Here is a 20,522-nt window from a genome sequence, read left to right on the forward strand (position 1 = left end):
AAAGTCACAGAATGTACGACATCAAGAGTGAACGCTAACGTAAACTGCAGGCTTTAGGTGATGATGTGTGTCACTGCAGGTTCCTGAGTTGTAACAAATGTACCCTGGGTGCTGGATGTTCATCTTAGGTTTCAGCACTGCCTGTGTGTGTGCGGGGGTGGTTAGAAGGTATGCCGTAACTCTGTACTTTCTACTCAGTTTGCTATAAGCCTAAAATTTCTAAAAAAAAAAAAAAAAGTATAAATTTCACTTTCTGAAAATGTTATCATTTTGACATTAAGAACTTAAATCTGAAGTGACACTTAAAACAGGGGAAAAAAAGCTGAATATATTGTTCAGGAGAAAAAAAAAGACTGGTAACACAGTTGAAAGAATAGCATGATCTCTGTTATATAAAATAAACAAAATAAAAAGATAAAAACATCTGAAGTGATACATACCATATTGCTTATATTGGTTTTTATTTATAGGGTGATATGGTTATGATATTTTCATTTGGCTGTTGTAATTAAAATTTTTTTTTAAGTTAGTAAATTTCTTGCATAAAAACATAAAAGATTATATGATTCTTACATTGTTACTTTTTCATCTTGTTAAGTCTGTGAGTTCTCTGAAGACAGGAGTAATAACTAGTGTATCTTTGGGCTTCTGCATTAGGGATATGCATACTTTTACAGTGGACAGGCTCTGAGGACTACAAAGTGTTTCCACATAACTCTGTGGTAGGTAAGAAGGGTAGACTGCACTGAATGGAGACCCTCTCCCACCACCCAAATATATGATGATATGTGACATTACAACTGTCACAACCTATGACTATTACCTTATAAAGTTAAAAGGCTACCTTATTACCTTATAAGGTTAAGAAAAAGTGAATATTACATTCTAAGGCAAAGGGTGTGATTAAGCTAAGCATTCTGAGAAGATTGGGGGGATGTGAAGATGGAGGCAAAGATCAGAGTGATGAGGCCACAGGTGCAGGAATGCTGGGGCAGCCACCAGAGGAAGAAGAGGCTAGGAAAGGATTCTCCCCTAGAGTTCCTAGAGGGAAGTGACCCTGCTGGATGCTGGCCTCCAGAACTCTGAGAGAATAAATTACCACTGTTTTCAGCTGCCAAGTTTCTGGTAATTACTTATGGCAGCCTCACGAAGATATTCTTGTCTTATCAACAGCAATGCTCAGGCACAAGTCCAAGCTTAATACTAAATTTTATTGCTAGCAGGTGGCACAGAAAGGATTCAAACCCAGATCTTTTGCCTCCAAGTACAGAGCACTATTCTTTCTACTGTTCAGTATTTTCTAGGGACTGTTTATTCAAATAAGTGTTTAATTCAACCATTCCAAAGGAAAAAAACCTGCCAAAATAATTTTTGGTAGAGATCATGAAAAGACAAATTTGTTGAATTATTTTTAAAATGTGTTTATTATGATGTCTTTGGCCTTGATATATGCTATAAAACTTAAATCTAAGAAATAATGTAATACCATATATGATGTGCCTCAAAATTCAAGTGATACAGCTCTATTTCTAATTTTTATTAAATATTTATTCATGGGCTGATTTCCCTTTGATCTTGGTAATTTTTAAAAAACCTTTATTTGATAAACTTGACTGGATTTTCTGTTTTCTAGTCTTAAGATTCTAAAACCAGAGTGAGATCTTGCTACTGAAACAATAAGTTATTTACCTGGGATAAATGAATATTTTGCTCGAAATCCCAGTCCTTCAAGTTCTTCATCAGAACTGAACTTAATCCACATGAATCTCCCTGTTGATCTAATTAATGGAGGGCTTTTCACACCACAGTAACGATCTATAAGTGGAGAGAAACCAAATGGCCCATCTCGAATTTCCAAGTGATCAAACCGACATTCAAATGATGGTTCTATATAATAGTGTTCATCAAAGGTCAACTCTATTCTTTGACGTGGAGCAGCTAGAAAGAAAGAGTAAGTAAATCAGGGCAATGTGAACAAGAAAAAGTAAAAATGTCCTGACACAGTGAGAAAAGCACAACTGCTCTGTTACTGTTTTATAGATGAGGATTATACTGTTATTATATATAAAATTCATAATAACTGTTATATTGTATGTTAATGCTATCTGTAGAATTATAGTAATCTTTCCCTTTGGCATATGCTATATATTAAATTAGTTAAATGTAGCGGAATGCTCAAAATTAAGAGTTGGGAAGCTAATGCTTGATTCATGAGATACAATGTACCATGATGAAACAGAAAAACAGAAGAAATGAAAGAAACATAAAATATAACCATGGACATAAATTTCATAAAGCCTAATAAGAGATGTCAGTAAGTTTCTTATCAGAGAAGTTTCTCATATACACTGATGCATCTAGTTAATTATTATTTTAGGAGATTAAAAATTCTTATAAAACTTCAACCATTATTTTGTTAATGTTGGCAGTATTAAGAAATATTTATAATGACTAGGATTTAATTAAAATACATGTTTAAATTTTGTTCAAATTGGTTTAAAAAGAGCATTTAACCAATTATTTAGTTTTACAAAAAAAGTTAACATTCATCCAATGAAAGATAGAAATTGGTCAAATACCTTCCAAAATGTAGATACATTCCTTGTTTGGTGGATATGAGTCAGGATAATTTGGTGAAGCAAAATGACCTCCATTGCTGGTTCGAACCCAAATGCCACACTGGGTTGCAGGAACGTGCTTCATTCCAATATTTTGTCCATCTTATGGAAAATTTAAAACATTAGTTTCCCCTACAACTTCCCCAAACAACTGCCAATTGAGTTACACACACACAAGCAATTTTTAAGAACTATTGTCAAATTTAGCATAACAGATTGAATACAGCAGAAGCATTTGCTCTAGAGGACAAGTCTGCCATGTAAAACAACAGGGAAATAAAATGCTTAGATTTTACAAAGGCAAAACCATGTGGGAGAATCTGATAAATTAGTAAAACTCTATAAAATTCAATTCTGACACAAAATAAAAGAATTCCAGGAGTTTCTCTCAGGTATGGTACCTCTATATTTAGTTTAACTCAAGGTGAAATAAGATTCAAAGATTGCAAAGGGATTTTTAGTTAAAGCTTGTAGATTGAACACATGCATTTAGCTCTGCTCCTTCTTCAAAGCCCACTTAAACAACAGTAAATAATTTTTTAAAGGGCATAAACCCGTAAGTACAAATAGGTAGCTGCAATAATAACTTCTGGCAGTGGTAGGTATCTCTAGAAGTGGGGGTGGAAGTGGTGAAGCTGGGTATTTTTAAAAACATGAGGCTTGGTTAAAAGTCTGCAATCAGTTTGACTCCTAATACCCCCTCCCACTCCACAAACCAGGTAGATGATGCTCTATCACCGCATCAGAAAATAATACTATTTCTTTGGAGAAAGTGAACAGGGTTGCTGGACCAGGGAACATCAGGCACAGCAGAGGGTGAAAATACCAACAAGAAAACAGGGAGATGAGGTGAATGTTAACATGCTGAACCACACTCCCCTTCTCCTCCCCCACTCAACTCCCCAAAGGCCTCTTGGTCAGATATAGAGCCTCTAAGCAGGAAATGGAATCTTAACCTTTTCTGGGGAAACTAATGAGTCCAAAGAAAAAGATTCATAGGTGGATTCAATCATTCACCAGGAAAGGCAGCAGTAAAGAAGCCCTGTCTACACTTGCAGATGGCTAACAAGCAGATCTGCGTGCTCCTTTCATAACTATGAGAGACACTCAAGGAGCACCAGACATGAGAGGGAAGCCTCCAATATGAAAAACAGATTAAAAACAAATAAAAAAACGACTCTGAGAAGCAGAGATTATAGAATACTTAAAAAAAAAAAAAAAGCACTAAACAAAACTACCCTTTAATCTTCTCAGAGAACAAGGGAGTAGCTGGCCTTTGAACCACGTGGATGCACGTGGTGCTCGTCTGTGGTTGGCTGAATGTGAGGATGCAGAACCTCAAACACGGAGGGGCGCCAGCAGCTACAGGCAGGTTTCTGACTAACCCTAAACTCTTACCCTAGCCTCTGCATTGTTCAAGGGTCAAACGCATATCTATAACACAAGAACACAGCATACTCTGAAACAAAGAGATTATTTAGAAAACAAAAGAAAGTTTCTAAAAATAGAATTAAAAAAAAAAAGTTTAGAGCAGAAGTGGCTCAGACTGTAAAGAATCTGTCTGCGATGCAGGAAACCCAGGTTTGATCCCTGGGTCGGGAAGATTCTCTGGAGAATGGACTTTCTTGCCTGGAGAATTCCATGGTGGACTACATACAGTCCATGGGGTTGCAAAGGGTCAGAGATACCACTGAGCGACTAACATTTTCACTTTCCATGAACTATGGCCTTGGACCAAATCTGGTCTGCTGCCTGTTACTGGAAAATCAAATTTAGTGGAATAAATACATGCCCATTCATGCTTTCACCCTGCAGCTGCAGAGCTGAGTAGGTGCTCCTGTGACTATAATGGCCTGCAAAGTCTTAAACAATTACTATCTGGCCCTTTATAGAAAAAGTTTTCCAATTCTTGGTTTAGAAGTCTCAATGAAGACTACTGAGAAGACAACAGTTAAATGAGAAATGGAAAAATAGAAAAGATTTTTTTTAAAAAAAGTAACCAAATAATAAGAATTCCTTAAAGACAGGAGAGAAAATGGAGAAAAGAGAATTTTAAAAATTAAACAAGAAAAAAGGGAAAGAAAAATTTCCTACAACCTACAACCAAAGATAAAATTTTCATATGAAAAAGCCCAGTGGTGACTTGAACAGATGTAACCAGAATTGTAAAAATACTGACGTGGGTACTGCAGGTGCAAAGTTAAAAAGAACATTTCTGTGTAGTTAGGTGCAAAAGTTAGGTGAAGAGTAGGTGCAAAAAAGAGCTAAATTCTTATCTTCCATGGTGGGAAAATTATCTACTACTTCACACTGAAATAACTGAGAATAGCCATATACTTTGTTATTCAGAAATATGCAGGAAAATACCAAAAGAATCAGCCAAAAGAGCAGTTTGGTAGGCTGGTAGACTACCATGGAGAAGTGGGGTTTGGGAGGCTGGTAGACTGATTTTTCCTAATTAACGTTTTAGAATGCTTTAATTTTTGTCAGGTGTATGTATAACTTTGATGAAAATAAAAATAAGTCAGGTTATTTAGGAAATGTACTAAACTCTGAAATAGAAATCTGGCTCAAACATCATTCTAGCTAATCCTCTTTCATAAACAATAACTGGAACATGTCCTCAGGGGTTTGAATAAGATATTGATGGAAATGTTTCATTTGTCTACACTGGAAAAAAGGGATTTTTATTTTTGCTTGGTGATAAAGCATGAATCTTATTTTTGGACATAATCCATAGTGTTCTAGGAGTCACTAGTTATGCCAATTTTTAAAATTTATCAGTGTAAGATTTTATGTTAACAATTTACTCTAGTTAACTGCAGCTGAACCTGGCTGAATTAAAGCTGATAGACTGACAGAAAGCCTTAGGTCACTGAAACACCCCAGAGGGATTATGGAAATAGTACTCAAAAGTTGTAATCCTTCCAAAAAGCCATCCTACTGCTCTGAACATGTAGTAAATTAGCATTGTAAATTCTTTACCTTGGGTCTTTTGGGCCACAGCAATTCCTTCCACTACAAGTACTGTTACTAACAACACTAGAGAAATAAGAGAAGATAAGTTAAAAAGTTGAATCTGTATTAGATTTTACCAAGTTTATGAGAAAAATCAGATGACAAAAAAAAAAAAAAATACTAAACCCCCCTATTTCTTACTAACATTCACACTCAATACTATTAATTGTTATGTTCTGAGTTACTATTTGACAAGACAACCCAAGAAAAAATACAATTGATATCACACTCATTTATACAAGCACTAATAAGTACATTTTCAATTTATGATGGATGCAAAAATACATACCTTTTTTTTCTTGTACAACGAACTGTGCTGATCCCAATTATTCTATATTTACTGCACTCTACCTCCTCAGACCTTACATGCATTATGGCTAGCTTTGCAATATATTATGCCAGTAAAAGTTCAATTAGATTATTTGACTTGTGAGAACATTCTTAATAAAAATAGAAGTAAGGGGGCAGCAGTCTCCTAGAAATCAATTCAAGACATTCTATAGCTGTGTCCTTCATTACAAAAGCTAGCACTATTTAGAAAATGGAGCTTCTCCCCTCCCCCCAAGTTTAACATTTCTGATCCCCAATGAATAATATATTGTTTTGTATGTTTGTGTTTTGACGATAACACATTCTTTTTAAGAATGGTGCACTGGTAACTTTCACTCTTTCAATGAAAACCACATTATCAGCCTCCTGTGTGAACTGGAGTTTTTATTTTTCATTCAATGAGTCAGGAAGCACGTCAGAGTACCTATTGGATAGCAGGCACAGAGCATGCACAGATTAAGGCAGGAGACAAAGCAAAGATAAAGCAAAAGATAAAGCAGGAGATAAAGCAAAACAGTTATAAGAGAATGGACTTCAGGAGTTAGGTGGATCTAGGTTTGGGGTTCAAGTTTTGATTTCTACCAGTTGTGAGACCTTTTCAGCTCAGTTTACTTATTTGTAAAATGGGGATGTTGTACTAATAACACCAACCACACAGGCTGTTGTGAAAATGAAATGAGATGATGCACATTGCAGAGAGCCCTTTATATGTGCTAGGCATTCTGCTAAACCATGGATATTAGGACAAACTTTCATCCTTAAGGAGTCAACGTATTGTCAAAGACAATCTACAAGGTGAAAAAGAATTTAGCAGGGGTTACATGGAAAACACAATGGAAGCAGAAAAGGGAACCATTTGTTCATTCTGCTGGGGGTTAAGAGGAACAGAGTGAGGAAAACTTCAGGGAAAAAAGATCTATTCTAGTGAAACCTAATAGAACTTCTACCCAGGATAGGGAGAAAGAAACAGCTTAGACAATGAAAACTTACCTAGGAAGTGTTAGTGAATTCTGAGTAGGATAGTACAGATAGCATGTGGAGGGGAAAAGGGATACATCAGGTTAGAAATAGGATGAGGGTGTTCCCTGGTGGCGCAATGGATAAGAATCTGCCTACCAGTGCAAGAGACATGGGTTTGATTCCTGGCCAGGAAAGACTCCACACATAAGGCAACTAAGCCCGTGAGCCACAACTACTGAGCCTGCCTTCTGCAGCTACTGAAGCCCGCATGCCTAGGGCCTGTGCTCCACAACAAGAAACCACGGCAATGAGAAGCCTGTGCACTGACATGAAGAGTGGCTGCAGCCTGCTGCAACCAGACAAAGTCCAAGCAAAGCAACAAAGACTCAGTGAAGGCAAAAAAAAAAAACAAACAGTAGGATGAGATCCGATTGTAAAAAGCCTTGAATGCCATGCTGAAGAGTTTAAACCTTTGACTACAAGGAGAAATAACTGAGTTTTCATTTTTTAAACTAGACAGTGACATTATCACATTTGTGTTTCAGATCACTTATCCTGATGATGGTGTGGAATCTAAATTTTTAAAAAGAGAGGTCATTTAGGAAGTAAAGACGCTAAGGTCTTAAAGCAGAGCAGTGGTAATATAAATGGGAAGGAGGAGAGATTTATGACATGATTACGACTCAGATGTAGTGTTAACTGCATTTGGTAACTTAAAGGATGTTCAGGGGTGATGGAGATGGAGGCACAGAAGAGATGGCTAGTGAAGGGACTGGCAGATGGCCAAGCCGTTCTTCACTCAGTACCATGCACTAGGCATCTACCACCCAAAGTCACCAATGTACAGAGTTCTTGGGATCTTGTGCTGTTTACATCTTATAATCTAAGCATATACATCTTCATTTTAGCTGTATCCTCATTGACCTCTGTCTCCTCTGTCAACTTGCAACAACTCTAATTACCCCTCCTTCTCTCTGGTTGCTAGTCGTACTGAAGATCTCACGCTATGTAGGAACAATCCTTCCTCCAGACTCTTCACATCTTTGTACTGGATCAGAGTTAGGAGAATGGAGTTTTGAAACACTATTTAAAAAAACAAAAACAAAACACAGAAGATTCCTGATCAAAAAGAAAAATTAGGGAATCCTCTAGTGGTCCAGTGGCTAGGATGCTGAGCCTTCTCCTCTGAGGGCCTGGGTTCAATCCCTGGACTGGGAACTAAGATCCTGCAAGCTGTGAGATACGGCCAAAAAAAGAAAAACAAACTAGAATAATAACAGATATTTGAAAATTCAGCAAATACCACAACTGTATCAATGAATCTTGATAGAGGACACTATTTCGCAAGGAATATCATCCCATTCAGATGGTATACAACTGGTCAAAATTTTGTGCTCATTGTACCTTTCCTCCTGATTCACAGGCACAACAATTTACCAGTTCTCACATTTGTAATTCACAGTATGTAAGTAATACAAAGTCAGGCAGAAAGGGAAAGTAAGAAATCAATCAAAACCAGGAGAACAGTAAAACTATGGCAAAAAGATGAATTGTGCCTGGAAAATTACACTATATAATGACTTAAAAAAGCATGTCTTTTAAAAACATGATTTAGGTAATTTGCACACAATATACAACTGAGGTAGAAATATCATATTAAAAATAAATTAGACCAAATAACCTTTTATTCCTTCTACTTTATATAGGGTGTTGCTCATAATCCCCCTCCCCAAATGTTACTACTCACAACCAAATGAACTATGCCACTGAATAAAAGGAATGAATAAGGCAAGTTTGAACAATTGGGGATAGAAATATATAGTGATAGCTGTGGTGATACAGTTCTAACGATTAATCATTCTAAATTCTGTATCATAATAAACATAGTTTCTCCCAGTTGTACAATAGGATCTTTGCAAATTGCTTGCTATAATCAGGCTGAGATATTAAAACAAACTCCACTGATGCCAAACACTGGCATTACCTAGTACATGAAGCAGTGCTGCGGCGCTCTGCTCTGTCCTTAGTCCGGATCTATGTGTCACTTGTTCTCGTCTATATCTTACCAAAGGGTCAATAATTTCTCAAATCCAGAAAAATTTCACACTTCAAATTCAAAAACAACGTACCCAGGAAGGCAGTGATTCTTTAAAGCAGAAATCCATGCCAAGAAAAAAAAAGAAAAGCAATCCATGCCAAAATAAAGATTCTAAACTCCACAACCCTAAAGTATAGTCACGCAGAGAATTGCTTGTGATCTCATATTTGAAAAAAGTCGTACCCACCATGTACGTTCTCACCTCTGACTTTGGAGTTTAGCATAGGGTACTATACAGATCTGACTTGAAGGCCTAAATGATAAAGACAGGTGCTATTCAAGGTATACAAGGTATACAAATCCTCCAAGCTACTCCTTTTAACCCTGAATCACTGTTGTTAGCATTCTACCTGCAATCTTGTCTCCAGACCTTCCAGTTTAAGGCTGTACTTTTCAATCAAGTAAAAATCAAGGTCAGGTCTATTCTCTTCACTGTTACTTAATAGTGGCAATTCTGGCCAATGCAATAAATACTGGAAAGGAGGCAAAACTATTACTTATAGACAATGTTATTTTAAAACCCACAAGTCCCAAGAGAATTACCAGGAAACTATTATACCTATTAAGGGAAGAGCATAAGACTAAAATAAACAAGTAAGTAAATAAATGAATACAATAGAGAAATAATACATTTTGGATAATGAAACAATTGTAAAGGTAACAATTCTTCCCAGTAAGTCAGATAATATTTAATGATGTTTTAATAAAAATCTTAGCTTTTCTCTAGATACTTAAAATGCTTCTGATGGTCATCTTAAAGACGTTTCCATATTTGCCAAGGAAAATATAAAAAAATTCATAAAAATAATATGCTTACTATAAAGCTACAAGAATTATAAAATGTAGCAATGGTAGAGGAAGAAACTGGTATCTGTCAACAAACATTACTAGCATTCACTGCATTACAGGTAGTTGACTCAGTCCCTGGAACTACAGTGAAACAAAAAGACATGGTCCTTATTCTCAATGGGCTTTTAGGTTAGAAAATGGAAGAAAAGAAAAAAGCCCCAAACAGACATATATATCCCAGAATTTATTATGATTTATATAATATTTGAAATACTTGGTGAGAGGGCAGTTTTAATAAATGGTTCTGGGATACCTTGTTAATTATTTGGAAAAAAGTAGATCCCCTTTTCAAGCTAAATAGAAAATTTAATAGTAGAATGAAAAGAAAGGTGAATTCATACTTTTGGGTAGGGAACAACTTCATTCACAAAAGACCAAAACATAAATAAAAACTACAAATAAATGGGAAAAAAGATTATGCCACTAAAGTGCCAAGAAAAAACAATGGAAAAATTCAGCCTTTCTAATATAAAAATACAGATTCTAGTATTGGTCAGGATATAGGAAACTGACTTATGTTGTCACTGGACTGTAAACTGTCACAGCTTTGATGAGGCTGATCTGGTAACATATATCAAGGATTAAAAATGTCCACATCCTACTCAGCAGTTCTTCCATGTTTGAGAAATAAATCACTAGGACAGTAGTTCTCAAACTTTAGCGTGGATCATATTCATCTGTAAGGTTTATTAAAACACAGACTTGTGTGTGTGGGGGTGGCATTACTTCCAAAAATTTTGATTCAGGAATTCTGGGGTGGGGTTTGAAAACTTGCATTATAACAAATTCCCTAGTGATGCTAAAGCTGTTGGCCCTGGAACCACACTTTAAAGACAGCTTCAACAGGAGAGTGATAGTCTACTGGAAGAAACAAAGAGGCTAAGCTTCTTCTATCTTACTGTTCAGTTGTATATGACTTCATTCCCAAGGTCATCTGATGGGCCAGTATAGATGCTGGAGTGCCAGGTACTATATCTTTACAGCTACCATGCCTGCATTACACTTAGCAAGAATGAAGAAATGCCACAGGGCATTCCTCCTTCCTTTAAAAACATTTGCTTAGAATCTACCATGATGTCAAAATAAAAATTCTAACTGAGTGACAAAAACACCACCACTCCCCCAAAGTTGAACACACACGTAACTGTCAGAGTTAGTCACATGGCCACACCTAATCCCAAGGAAAACTGCAAAATCTAGTATTTATTTTGGGTGATTGTGTGGTTAAAGTTCAGAGATCCACTGAAAGGTAAAATGGATATTGGAAGAAAACTGGCTACTTCTGCCATAGTCCCTTATAATCTACTCTGTATCCACCAGCCAGTGATCCTTTCAAAACATAGATCAGATCACATCACAGCCTTTCATAAAATCTTCCAACAGAGTCCCATTCCATTTAGAATAAATCCATACTTCTTACTCTGACTTCAGAAGTCCTATGTCCTGACCATCCCGCTGACCTTCCGACTGCTATCTACAGCTACACAGGCCTTCTTTCCACAACACACCAAGCTAATTCTTGCCTTAGGGACTTGTTATTCCTTTTGCCTAGACTCACACTCTGCATGGCTGGTTCCTTCCTGTTATTCGAGTCTTGTGAGGGCTCTCTGACTGCTAAAGAAGCTCCATATTTTCTTCTTCATCTTGTTTTATACATAAATACATAAATAATACATAATAAATAAATGCATAAATAGCATTTCAATTACTACTTATATTATCCACTATTTTCTTATTATCTGTCTCTTCCTACTAGAAAGAGGGACTTGTCTGATTCACTTATGCATCTTTAGTGACTAGAAGACTGGCTGGCCCACAACAGCACTCAAAATTAGATGAATATATGAAGTGACTAAGCATAATCCTGGTTATACCTCCTTTGTAACTACAACATACAGCACAGATAGCCACACTAACAAATTGACAACCACAAACTTGGTTAAGAATAGGCACACAGGTGACCCAGCTTCTTTTTTTTGAGCATAAGTCAGGGGACAGAAAAACAATAGATTTCTTTCTTTTTCAGATATGCTACTTCTCTTACTTTTATCAAGCTAACTCCCTTTACCTTTGTTAGTAATTAAACATACCTCTTTCTAAGTTTTCCTGTTTTCAGCATCTAAGCGGTAAAGGTAAGGTCTGGTAAACTTATCATGAGATCCCATAATGTAACAACTGCCTACCTGGTCTCCCTGCATCTGTTTTCTGAAGCAGAATGGAGTTCAATTGGAGTCCATATACTTGAGGTAGTAGTAACTTTTTGTTCCAAAGAACAAAAAAATACCTTAATTTAATCAAACTCAATTTTACTTTTTAGTTAAGAAGGAAGATGGAGCTTGAAGAACTCTGGGATCACTCCAACCTCTTCATGCTAATCACACTGCCAATTACTTCAAAGAAAGCATAACTGCAGAAATGCTTTTTCTTGCCTGCAGAATGTGACAACCTTCTCGTTAGTCAAAACGCTCTGGAGATGGCAGTATACTTGTATGCTCTAATCATACTGGAGTCTTCCTCAGACATCCACAGCAGCTACCATTGGATTTTAACATGACCAGGTCACATTTCGATGAGTATTTTTGATGTCTTCTCACCCACTAACACTGTAATTTCCAATATATTATTCTGGGCATGCTTAAACCAATATATTTTAATCTCATTTTGACTAGGACAAATTGAACCTTCAGATTAGTACACCCTGTAATTATGAACAAATATGCTAATACGTGTCAGTTAATCTGGGTCACTCTGATGAGCGACTGAGAGGGTGAGGCCCCACAGCAATCAAAGCAACCCTGTTCGCTTGTGTTGAGTTTTGAGACCTACCTCTCCTCCCTCCACCAAGAGTTCCTTTGAGGGAGTTCCGTTAAGAAGAGTTTGGAAACCTTTTAGGATTCCCCTTTGCAACTTAAAGATCACACTAAGTGGGATCTCAAAATGCCCCAGGGACACATTAAAAAAATAATAAATTATTCTGAAGAATCATAAATTTTAAAATGACAGGGGATTGTGCTGAATGGGTAGTAACCAAGAGCAGAACTTGAATTATTCTTCAGAATTTTAGATAATGAACTTTACTTATATAATAATCTTTTTTCTATCTTATTCCTAAATGGGCTTTGAAAAATGGCTTTGATTTGAACTTGTAATGTGCATGTGTGTGTATTACAGCACTGGATGTTTTTCCTAAAAGGTCAGTTTGGTTTCAAAACAGATAATTGGATTCAAGTAATCAAACTATCAAATTATAATAAAACCATCATTTAGTCAGATTTCTCAACTATACTAATAAAACATTTTCTCTAACTCCTGGTGGGGGGGGAATAAAGTTAGCTTTTATCAAGGCTATCTATCTTTAAAAACTTCCCTCTTTAAAGGATAACTTTTCATTATGGTACTTTTCTGTATTGTTTAATTTCTTGAAAAAGACTTAAGCATGCAGGACACGAGTTATTGTCACAGTCTCAAATAAGATTTTTAAAATACAGTGCCAGGTACACACTGTAACACCATAAATTTAACCACAGTTTATACACATTTAAATATAACTGAGTATAGGATTCTCCTGACACAAGTCTGCAGAATGAATATGAACAGTGAAAAATGGGTTTATAAGCCTAATATTTTCATGTAACCATGATACTTAATTTTGATAAAAGACAAGTCAAATTTTATTAGACTTGGAGTGATCATAAACCATTAAAAGTGAATTATTCAGTTTTAACAATATATGAAAGGTTTAAAAGCCTAGCAGAGTTATCCTTTTGTTCTTACTGCTGAAAGTAAAACCAAGAATCAATGGCATCTTAAAGAAAATTACCTTCTACTTAAAATTCCACACACCCATTATGGCTGATTTGGTTTAGTAGAAACTGACCATAATATTCCAAAACAAGGCTTTTGGTAGGTAATATCTGTAATTATGCAGATGTTAAATAACTGCTTCTGATAAGAACCTCTTCAAAGTTGAAACAATTTACACCTTAAGAGCTACTTTTTCATGCACTGGTGCACACAATGAATGGAAGCACCAGAAAAAGCCAGTATTTTTTAAAATGTAATTTTTTAAGATTAAAAACACCAATGTTTGTATAAGTAACACATGCATTTGGTTTAAAAAAAAAAAAGTGATACAAATGGGCGGGCAGTGAAACCAAAGTCTTCCTTTTACTCTTATTTCTCAGTCTCTTAGACCTTTTTCTCAGAATCAACTTTTGTTAATTTCTTGAATCTTTCCAGAGGGATTCCTCCTATGTACAAGCACATATCCATGAACTCTAGAAGACTTAAAAATAGCTTGCTTTCTCTCTAGTAAGCCTAACAACAAGTTAGTCTGAGCTTTAAAAATACACCAGCATGTAAAAATAGTAGGCTGCATAACATGAAAAAAAGAAAAGCCAGGTATTACTGAAATTCATTGTTTCCACTGTAGCTCTGCCATCAACCACAGAATCCTTTCCTGAAAGGTGCAAACACTAAATGCTTCACGCTGGTGGCCAGAGAGGGCAGTGTGTACCAACGACAAACGCAAAGGCAGAAAAGCTGCAAAACCCTTCACCATTCCAGGAGTATCAGAGATTCCGTCCTATCCAGCTCAGTTTCGTCAAGTTCTGCAGGTAAAGCTGTATAACAGATCTACGTGATTTCTCCCCAGAGGGGGCTACTCAGATAGAATGTGCTTATTATACTGAACATCCTAAGGGAATGAGGACAACGAAGCAAATTCAGATAAGGAGCACTATCACAAACCCTACTGTGCGAATGATTTATTTTGAAAAAGTAAAACAAAATCTTAATTTCCAAGGAATGGCGATGTAAATTGGGAATTACAGACAGGAAAGACTACAGAAATTAATTTTAGAGTTTTAACATTTTAATATAATGAGGAAATCATTAATGATTTATGGAGTGACTGCCAAAGTCCTAGGTTACCTTTGTACAAATTATACATATACAGTGGATAGCTAAATTGCTGATATCTCAATTATAAATTTAGAAATATATGGGGTAATTTCTGCAATTAAAATTTAATGGAAATTAAACTGAATTTTCCAGTAAAACAAAATTCAAAAGTGTTAATGGGTGGGAAAAACCCAACATTTTTCACTGTACAAATATTAAGACACAATAAAAAGCGATATATAGTACCGCTAGTCAATGCCTTAACGCCTTACCTTATATTTTGAAAAAGAGAACATTTTGTAACATTACAAATACACAGCTCTTCAGTTTTCAATCTAAGTCAGTAGCAGAAAAGAGAAGCCCTTTATTGGTAGTGGTGTTTTCCTCCGAGGGCCGAAAAAAAGGATTTATTCAGTTCGATTTTCAGAAACAACTTTGAATCACAACCTTAATTATCCATGTACATAAATTTTAATCTAATATTACACCTCCTGGAAAATGCAAAGCAGCTGTAGTATGTTTTGGAGCTTTGTGTACTTGGCAAGCCGACTGTTTTATTTCCCGGTACAACAAATCAGAAAGAATCAGACAGCGGCGGCAGGGTATCTGAGGTCCCGGGAAGCGCCGGGGCGCAGCCCCGAGCAGCGTCTCCGGCCCGGGCCGGGTCGCGGCGCCCGCAGTGGTGCCGCAGCCTCCGTGGCCGCAGCAGGTGGGACCCGGCCGGCGGGCAAGGCCGTTTCGCCGCCCGCCACCCCGGGGCTTTTCGAGAACCGCTCCGCGACGCCTCAGTTGGGCTTTTTATTGTTCGCTGGGACTGACTTTCTGTTACTAATGCTGAAAAGAGCGGCCTTCGCTCCACTCACACGAATCCTACAACTTTGCAAAGCGATGTACGGAATTCCGAGGAAGAAGCGCGAGGGCACGGCTCGCAGGGCCGGCCGGGCCGCCAAGTCCCGATGCGCTTCCCGGGTCCCCCGCCAAGGCACACGGCAGAGGGCTGGGAAGAAGCGCTCGGGGAACAAGTGGATCCCGGCGGGAGCGGGGATCCGCGGTCCGCTCGTGCCAGACAAAGGGGCGCGTCGGGCGCCCGGCGCCGGGCAGGGACGCGAAGAGGCCGGTCTCGCCCCCAGGGGGCGCCGTCCGCGGCCCAGGGCGCTTACCTTTGAGGACCGAGCAGAGCTGCTCCAGGGCCATGATCCCAAGAGGCCCGGCGCTTAGCGAGGGGCCGAGGCGGCGATGAGGCGGCGGCGGCTGCGGCGGCGGAAGCGGGGCGCTCACGGCTCGGCGCGGCTGCAGCCCCGCTTCGTCCCCATCGCCCGCCACCAGGTTGTTCCCCGCGGGGCAGGACTCAGGTCCTGCGGCCCGCCATGCCCGAGCCCCCCGGCGGGCTCTCGCGCTGACCCAGCCCCCCGACGGCCGCCGCCTCCTGCTTCACGGCGCTAGGTCCCATCGACCGCCAGGGAGCCCAAGAGCGCGGACGCGAGGGCCAGCACCGGCACCGGCCGCTCCGCCTGCGGCCGCAGCGCGAACCCGGGTGAAGTGCGGGGCGCTGGGATCCCAGGCTCATTTAAGCTGGGAGCGCGAGCGCCGCGTGCCGGCCGCGCTGCTAGCGCGCATGTGCCCGCCCCCCGCCCCCGCCCGTGTGCCCCTCGCACCCCTCCCGGCCAATCGCCGGGCGAGCCCGCCCGCGGCCTCGCACCCTGGGTGGGCGGTGCGCCCCGCGGGCCGCTGTTGGGCTGGGGGCGGGGCCAGGAGGTCTGGGGCGCCGGCGCCTCGCCCGCGCTCTGAGAGGCGGGCGCGGAGGGAGAGCTCGGCCTGTCCCCTGCCCCCGCGGGGCGCGGGGTGAGCAGATCCGAGTCCTCGAGGCCTTCCGCCTGAGGGAGGGATGGGGCTCTGCCGCCCACTGGACTCGGCAGCCCTGGCCCGCCTGCCCACCTCCGTCTGCCCTCGCAGACGGAGAGGGGGCCCTGACCCCTCAGTCTCCTAGGACCTCAATTCAAGGTCAGAACTCCGCCCTCCTCAGCCCTGCTCGACTACCTGCCTCGGCGGGCGGGCGCGCACCTGGGCGAGGCTCGGGACCGAGCGAGCCTGAGGTTCTCACCTGCCTTTAGCATCAGGTGAGTTAACGTGACCAACGGTAATGTTTACTAGCAGTTACCGACTCGCTTCCCGAGTTGCCAGGCACAGCACCAAACTCTTCACGTATCAACTCTGTAATCCTCGATTCACCTCATGCGGGATGGGAAAGAGGAGGCGGGGGGAGGTTAAGTTCTTTGTTCAGAGCCACACAGGGAGGGAGGCAGGGTGGTGAGCCCAACACATCTGACTACAGAAATACTCTATTTACCACCAAGCCATGCGGATAGTGTCACTTGACTCTGCTGATAACGAAATCTCCACATTTGTAAACAGCTGCATAGTATGTGGTATTAATTCTGTTTTATTTTCTCCGTAGTGATTATCATGCTCTGAAATTACCTTGCCCATCTACTACTAATTTGTTCATCACCTGAGTCTCATTTACCGCACTATTTAAACAAGTTGCTTGTGACAGGTGCTGGGGAAACGCCCATGATTAAGACCCTAGAGTAAAAGAATATTTATACCTGTATCTGACACATAGTAGGAACTCCATAAATATTTGTCTAACAAGTTAAAGTTAAGGACAAATTGTGGCAACTGAAACTCTTTCCTTCTATCCCTCAGAAAGTATTAACAAGGTCTACAAGTGAAAGCATATTTAACATCAGTTAATATTAAGGTAGCCCTTCACCATGTGCCATGAAAGATACATGATGTGTATATTTGGCTTCCTAAGGACAAATTACCAACAGTTAAATTGATATTGCACACAAGAACCAACTAGTAAATAAAGCATTTTAGGAGCCTTTTCCACTGATAGAATAAAGTGACTCGTTGAGAGACTAGGACAGTATTAAGATTATTAAACCTAAGTCACAGACAGTGGTGGACAAAAAGAATTAGGAGGAAGGAGCCCTCTCAGCTTCTGGAATAATGGTTCTTTTTTTTTTTTTTTTTAAATGCACTTTTTCTTTTTCTTTGGCTTTGCTGGGTCTTCCTTGCGTTGCAAGGGCTCGGTAGTTGTGGCTAGTAGCCTTCTGTTACCCCTCTTCATGTGGGATCTTAGTTCCCCTGTTCCCTGACTGGGAGTCAAAAACCCGGGGCCCCTGCCAATAAAGGCAGGTTCTTAACCACAGGACCATGAGGGAAGTCTTTGGAATAATGGTTCTGAATGCATAATTATTGCCTGACGAAAGAATCCATGTGTGTATGATGTCATCAGAGAATGCTTCGTGAAGGAGGTAACACACAAAGAATGAAAAGGCTGTGGATGCCAAGTGGAGAGGAGAGAGGGAAGAAGAGCTTTCACATCAGGCAAGGAGCAGCAGCAAGCATCTTTTTGGGGGCAAATGTGGTGATTGGTAGTGAAGATAAAGTTGAATATGGTGGGTTTTGTCTATGGGGATTTTGCTTATTTGCTAGGTGAAGGAGTTTATACCTGACTCAGGAGGCCAGAGGGGCAGTTTTTAATAGTGCAGCAGTGGAATTCTGGAAAGATAAATCTGGCAGTTGAGTTGAAGATAAAAGGGGACAGATTAAATCAACTGTAGTTAAAACAAAGTATATACATAGTACTGTTTTATTTAGTCTAGTACCTCTTACCGGTAGTAACATTTTGGTGAAACCTAAGAAGTCTTTTGGAGAAGGCAATGGCACCCCACTCCAGTACTCTTGCCTGGAAAATCCCATGGATGGAGGAGCCTGGTAGGCTGCAGTCCATGGGGTTGCTAAGAGTTGGACAGAACTAAGCGACTTCACTTTCACTTTTCCCTTTCATGCACTGGAGAAGGAAATGGCAACCCACTCCAGTGTTCTTGCCTGGAGAATCCCAGGGACAGGGGAGCCTAGTGGGCTGCCATCTATGGGGTCGCACAGAGTCGGACATGACTGAAGCGACTTAGCAGCAGCAACAGCAGCAAGAAGTCTTTTCTGTAGTATGTTGGCTGGGGAGTAGATTCCCAAGGAATGTTTTGGGAATGTTCATTTTGTGGCTACCTATTAAGACACCTATTTTTTGGATGTAATTGTCTACAGTAGATTTTCCACAGAATGTGGTAAAGCACAGATCATAGCTGAGATTACCGTGTGACCATATGTTGACTAAATTAAAAGGAAAGCCGTTTGCATCTCTCTCAGCTGGGGAGTTCTGTTTTTGAAATATTATTTCCCCGGAAGACCACCCAGTAGCACCCAATCTGTTCCCAGATTACGTCCAGTGCCCAGGTGATTGAGAACTCTGCTTTCATTGCACCTTGCCTGATCTTTCAGGCATAGATCTAGCCTCTGAAACTCCTCAAAATCATTCCTGTAATTTACATTTTGTTTTCTCTGACCAAGTCTTCTGTAGCACTTGAATGGTGTTGTGGAGCATTGACTTACTTTAAAAATGCTGCATTTTATCTCCGTGTTTATGTACCAAACAGATTTTTATTGTCTCTCTCTATTGCTGGAGTTTGGGAGCTCTATATTTTATTAAATGATAGCGTAGAAAGGCAGGTTATTTTTAGAGATGGTTATGAACTGAATGTTTCCCTCAAAATACATGTGTTGTGGTTTGAACAGTGTGCCTGTATTGGAGATTAGGCCTCTAAGGTTAAATGAAGTCATAAGGGTGAGACTCTGACCCGATGGGATTAGTGTCTTATAAGAAGAAACAGCGGAGAGCACAGGCATGGAGGAAGTGCCAGGTGAAGACCTGATGAGAAGGCAGCAGCCTGCAAGCCCTCTTAGAAGAAACCAAATTGGCTAGAGCCTTAATCAGGGATTCCAGCCTCCAGAACTGTGAGAAGATAAATGTTGCTTCAGTCACTTAATCTATAACATTTTGTTACTGCAGCCTGAGCAGACTAATTCAGAGATATACCATAACTAAGGAAGATATAGGAATTGACACATAACCAAACTGATACATAGAAAATCTATTCGTAGTAAAAAAAAAAAACGGGGGGGGGTTTGTCTTATACTGTTTTTTTGTATGTGCACATACAGTGTGCACGTATGACTACAATGATGAAATTTAGTGAAAAGCAAAATCATATAGAATCTCATTGTATGAAGAGTTCAGTATATGAAGATTTCAGTGGGGTTTTTAAAGGAAGGAAAAGAGGAAGATATTTTTTAGTTTATTGAATTAGTTGGCTTGGGTTCTCATAACTACATGTTATAGACTAGGTGACCTACACAATAGAAATTTATTTTCTCACAGTTCTGAAGGCTAGAAGTCCAATATTAGGGTACCAGTAGGGTTGGTTTCTGGTGAGACCTCTCTTCCTGGCTTGCAGACTGCAGACTTCTTGCTATGTTTTCACATAGCCACAAACTCATGTCTTTTCCTTTTCTTATAAGAATATCAGTCAGATTGCATTAAGATCCTACTCTTATAACCTCATTTAACCTTAATTACATTCTTAAAGCCCCTATCTCCAAATATAATCACATTTTGGGTTAGAGCTTCAACATAAGGATTTGGGTGGGGGGAAAGGCAGTTCAGTCCATACAGTCATAGACCAAAATTATCCCTGTGCCAATGATATTGAAGAAGGCTTATCTCCAGGGAGTCAAAACCAGGTCATGTGGTAATGATGTCACCTAAACCGTGAACTTCCAGATGTTCAAGCTGGTTTTAGAAAAGGCAGAGGAACCAGAGAGCAAATTGCCAACATCTG

The 20,522-nt window shown here is 39.8% G+C and overlaps 2 protein-coding genes across 7 annotated transcripts in view; one reads left to right on the forward strand and one right to left on the reverse strand.

Moving 5' to 3' along the window:
- Positions 1 to 16,353, reverse strand: part of NETO2 (neuropilin and tolloid like 2) — a 65,067-nt gene extending 48,714 nt beyond the window's left edge. The window contains exons 1-4 of one of the 2 annotated variants that reach the window (XM_019979390.2): positions 15,936 to 16,353; positions 5,604 to 5,660; positions 2,580 to 2,720; positions 1,690 to 1,938 (exon numbers count right to left, since the gene is read on the reverse strand). In XM_019979390.2, the coding sequence (XP_019834949.2) occupies positions 1,690 to 1,938; positions 2,580 to 2,720; positions 5,604 to 5,660; positions 15,936 to 15,969 (481 nt within the window). In that variant the 5' untranslated portion in view covers positions 15,970 to 16,353. The remainder of the gene's footprint in view (positions 1 to 1,689; positions 1,939 to 2,579; positions 2,721 to 5,603; positions 5,661 to 15,935) is intronic. The other variant, XM_019979388.2, reaches the window with a different exon arrangement.
- Positions 1 to 20,522, forward strand: part of LOC109572527 (PDZ and LIM domain protein 1-like) — a 174,905-nt gene that overhangs the window by 75,464 nt on the left and 78,919 nt on the right. The window contains exon 1 of one of the 5 annotated variants that reach the window (XR_011561745.1): positions 16,516 to 16,892. The exons of the other annotated variants lie outside the window; for them this stretch is intronic. The gene's annotated coding sequence lies outside the window, so the exon portion shown is untranslated. Of the gene's footprint in view, positions 1 to 16,515; positions 16,893 to 20,522 lie in introns of those variants that run through there. 5 annotated transcript variants of the gene reach the window in all.

The sequence above is a fragment of the Bos indicus genome, chromosome 18, assembly GCF_029378745.1.
Source record: "Bos indicus isolate NIAB-ARS_2022 breed Sahiwal x Tharparkar chromosome 18, NIAB-ARS_B.indTharparkar_mat_pri_1.0, whole genome shotgun sequence".
Taxonomy (NCBI): Eukaryota; Metazoa; Chordata; class Mammalia; order Artiodactyla; family Bovidae; genus Bos; species Bos indicus.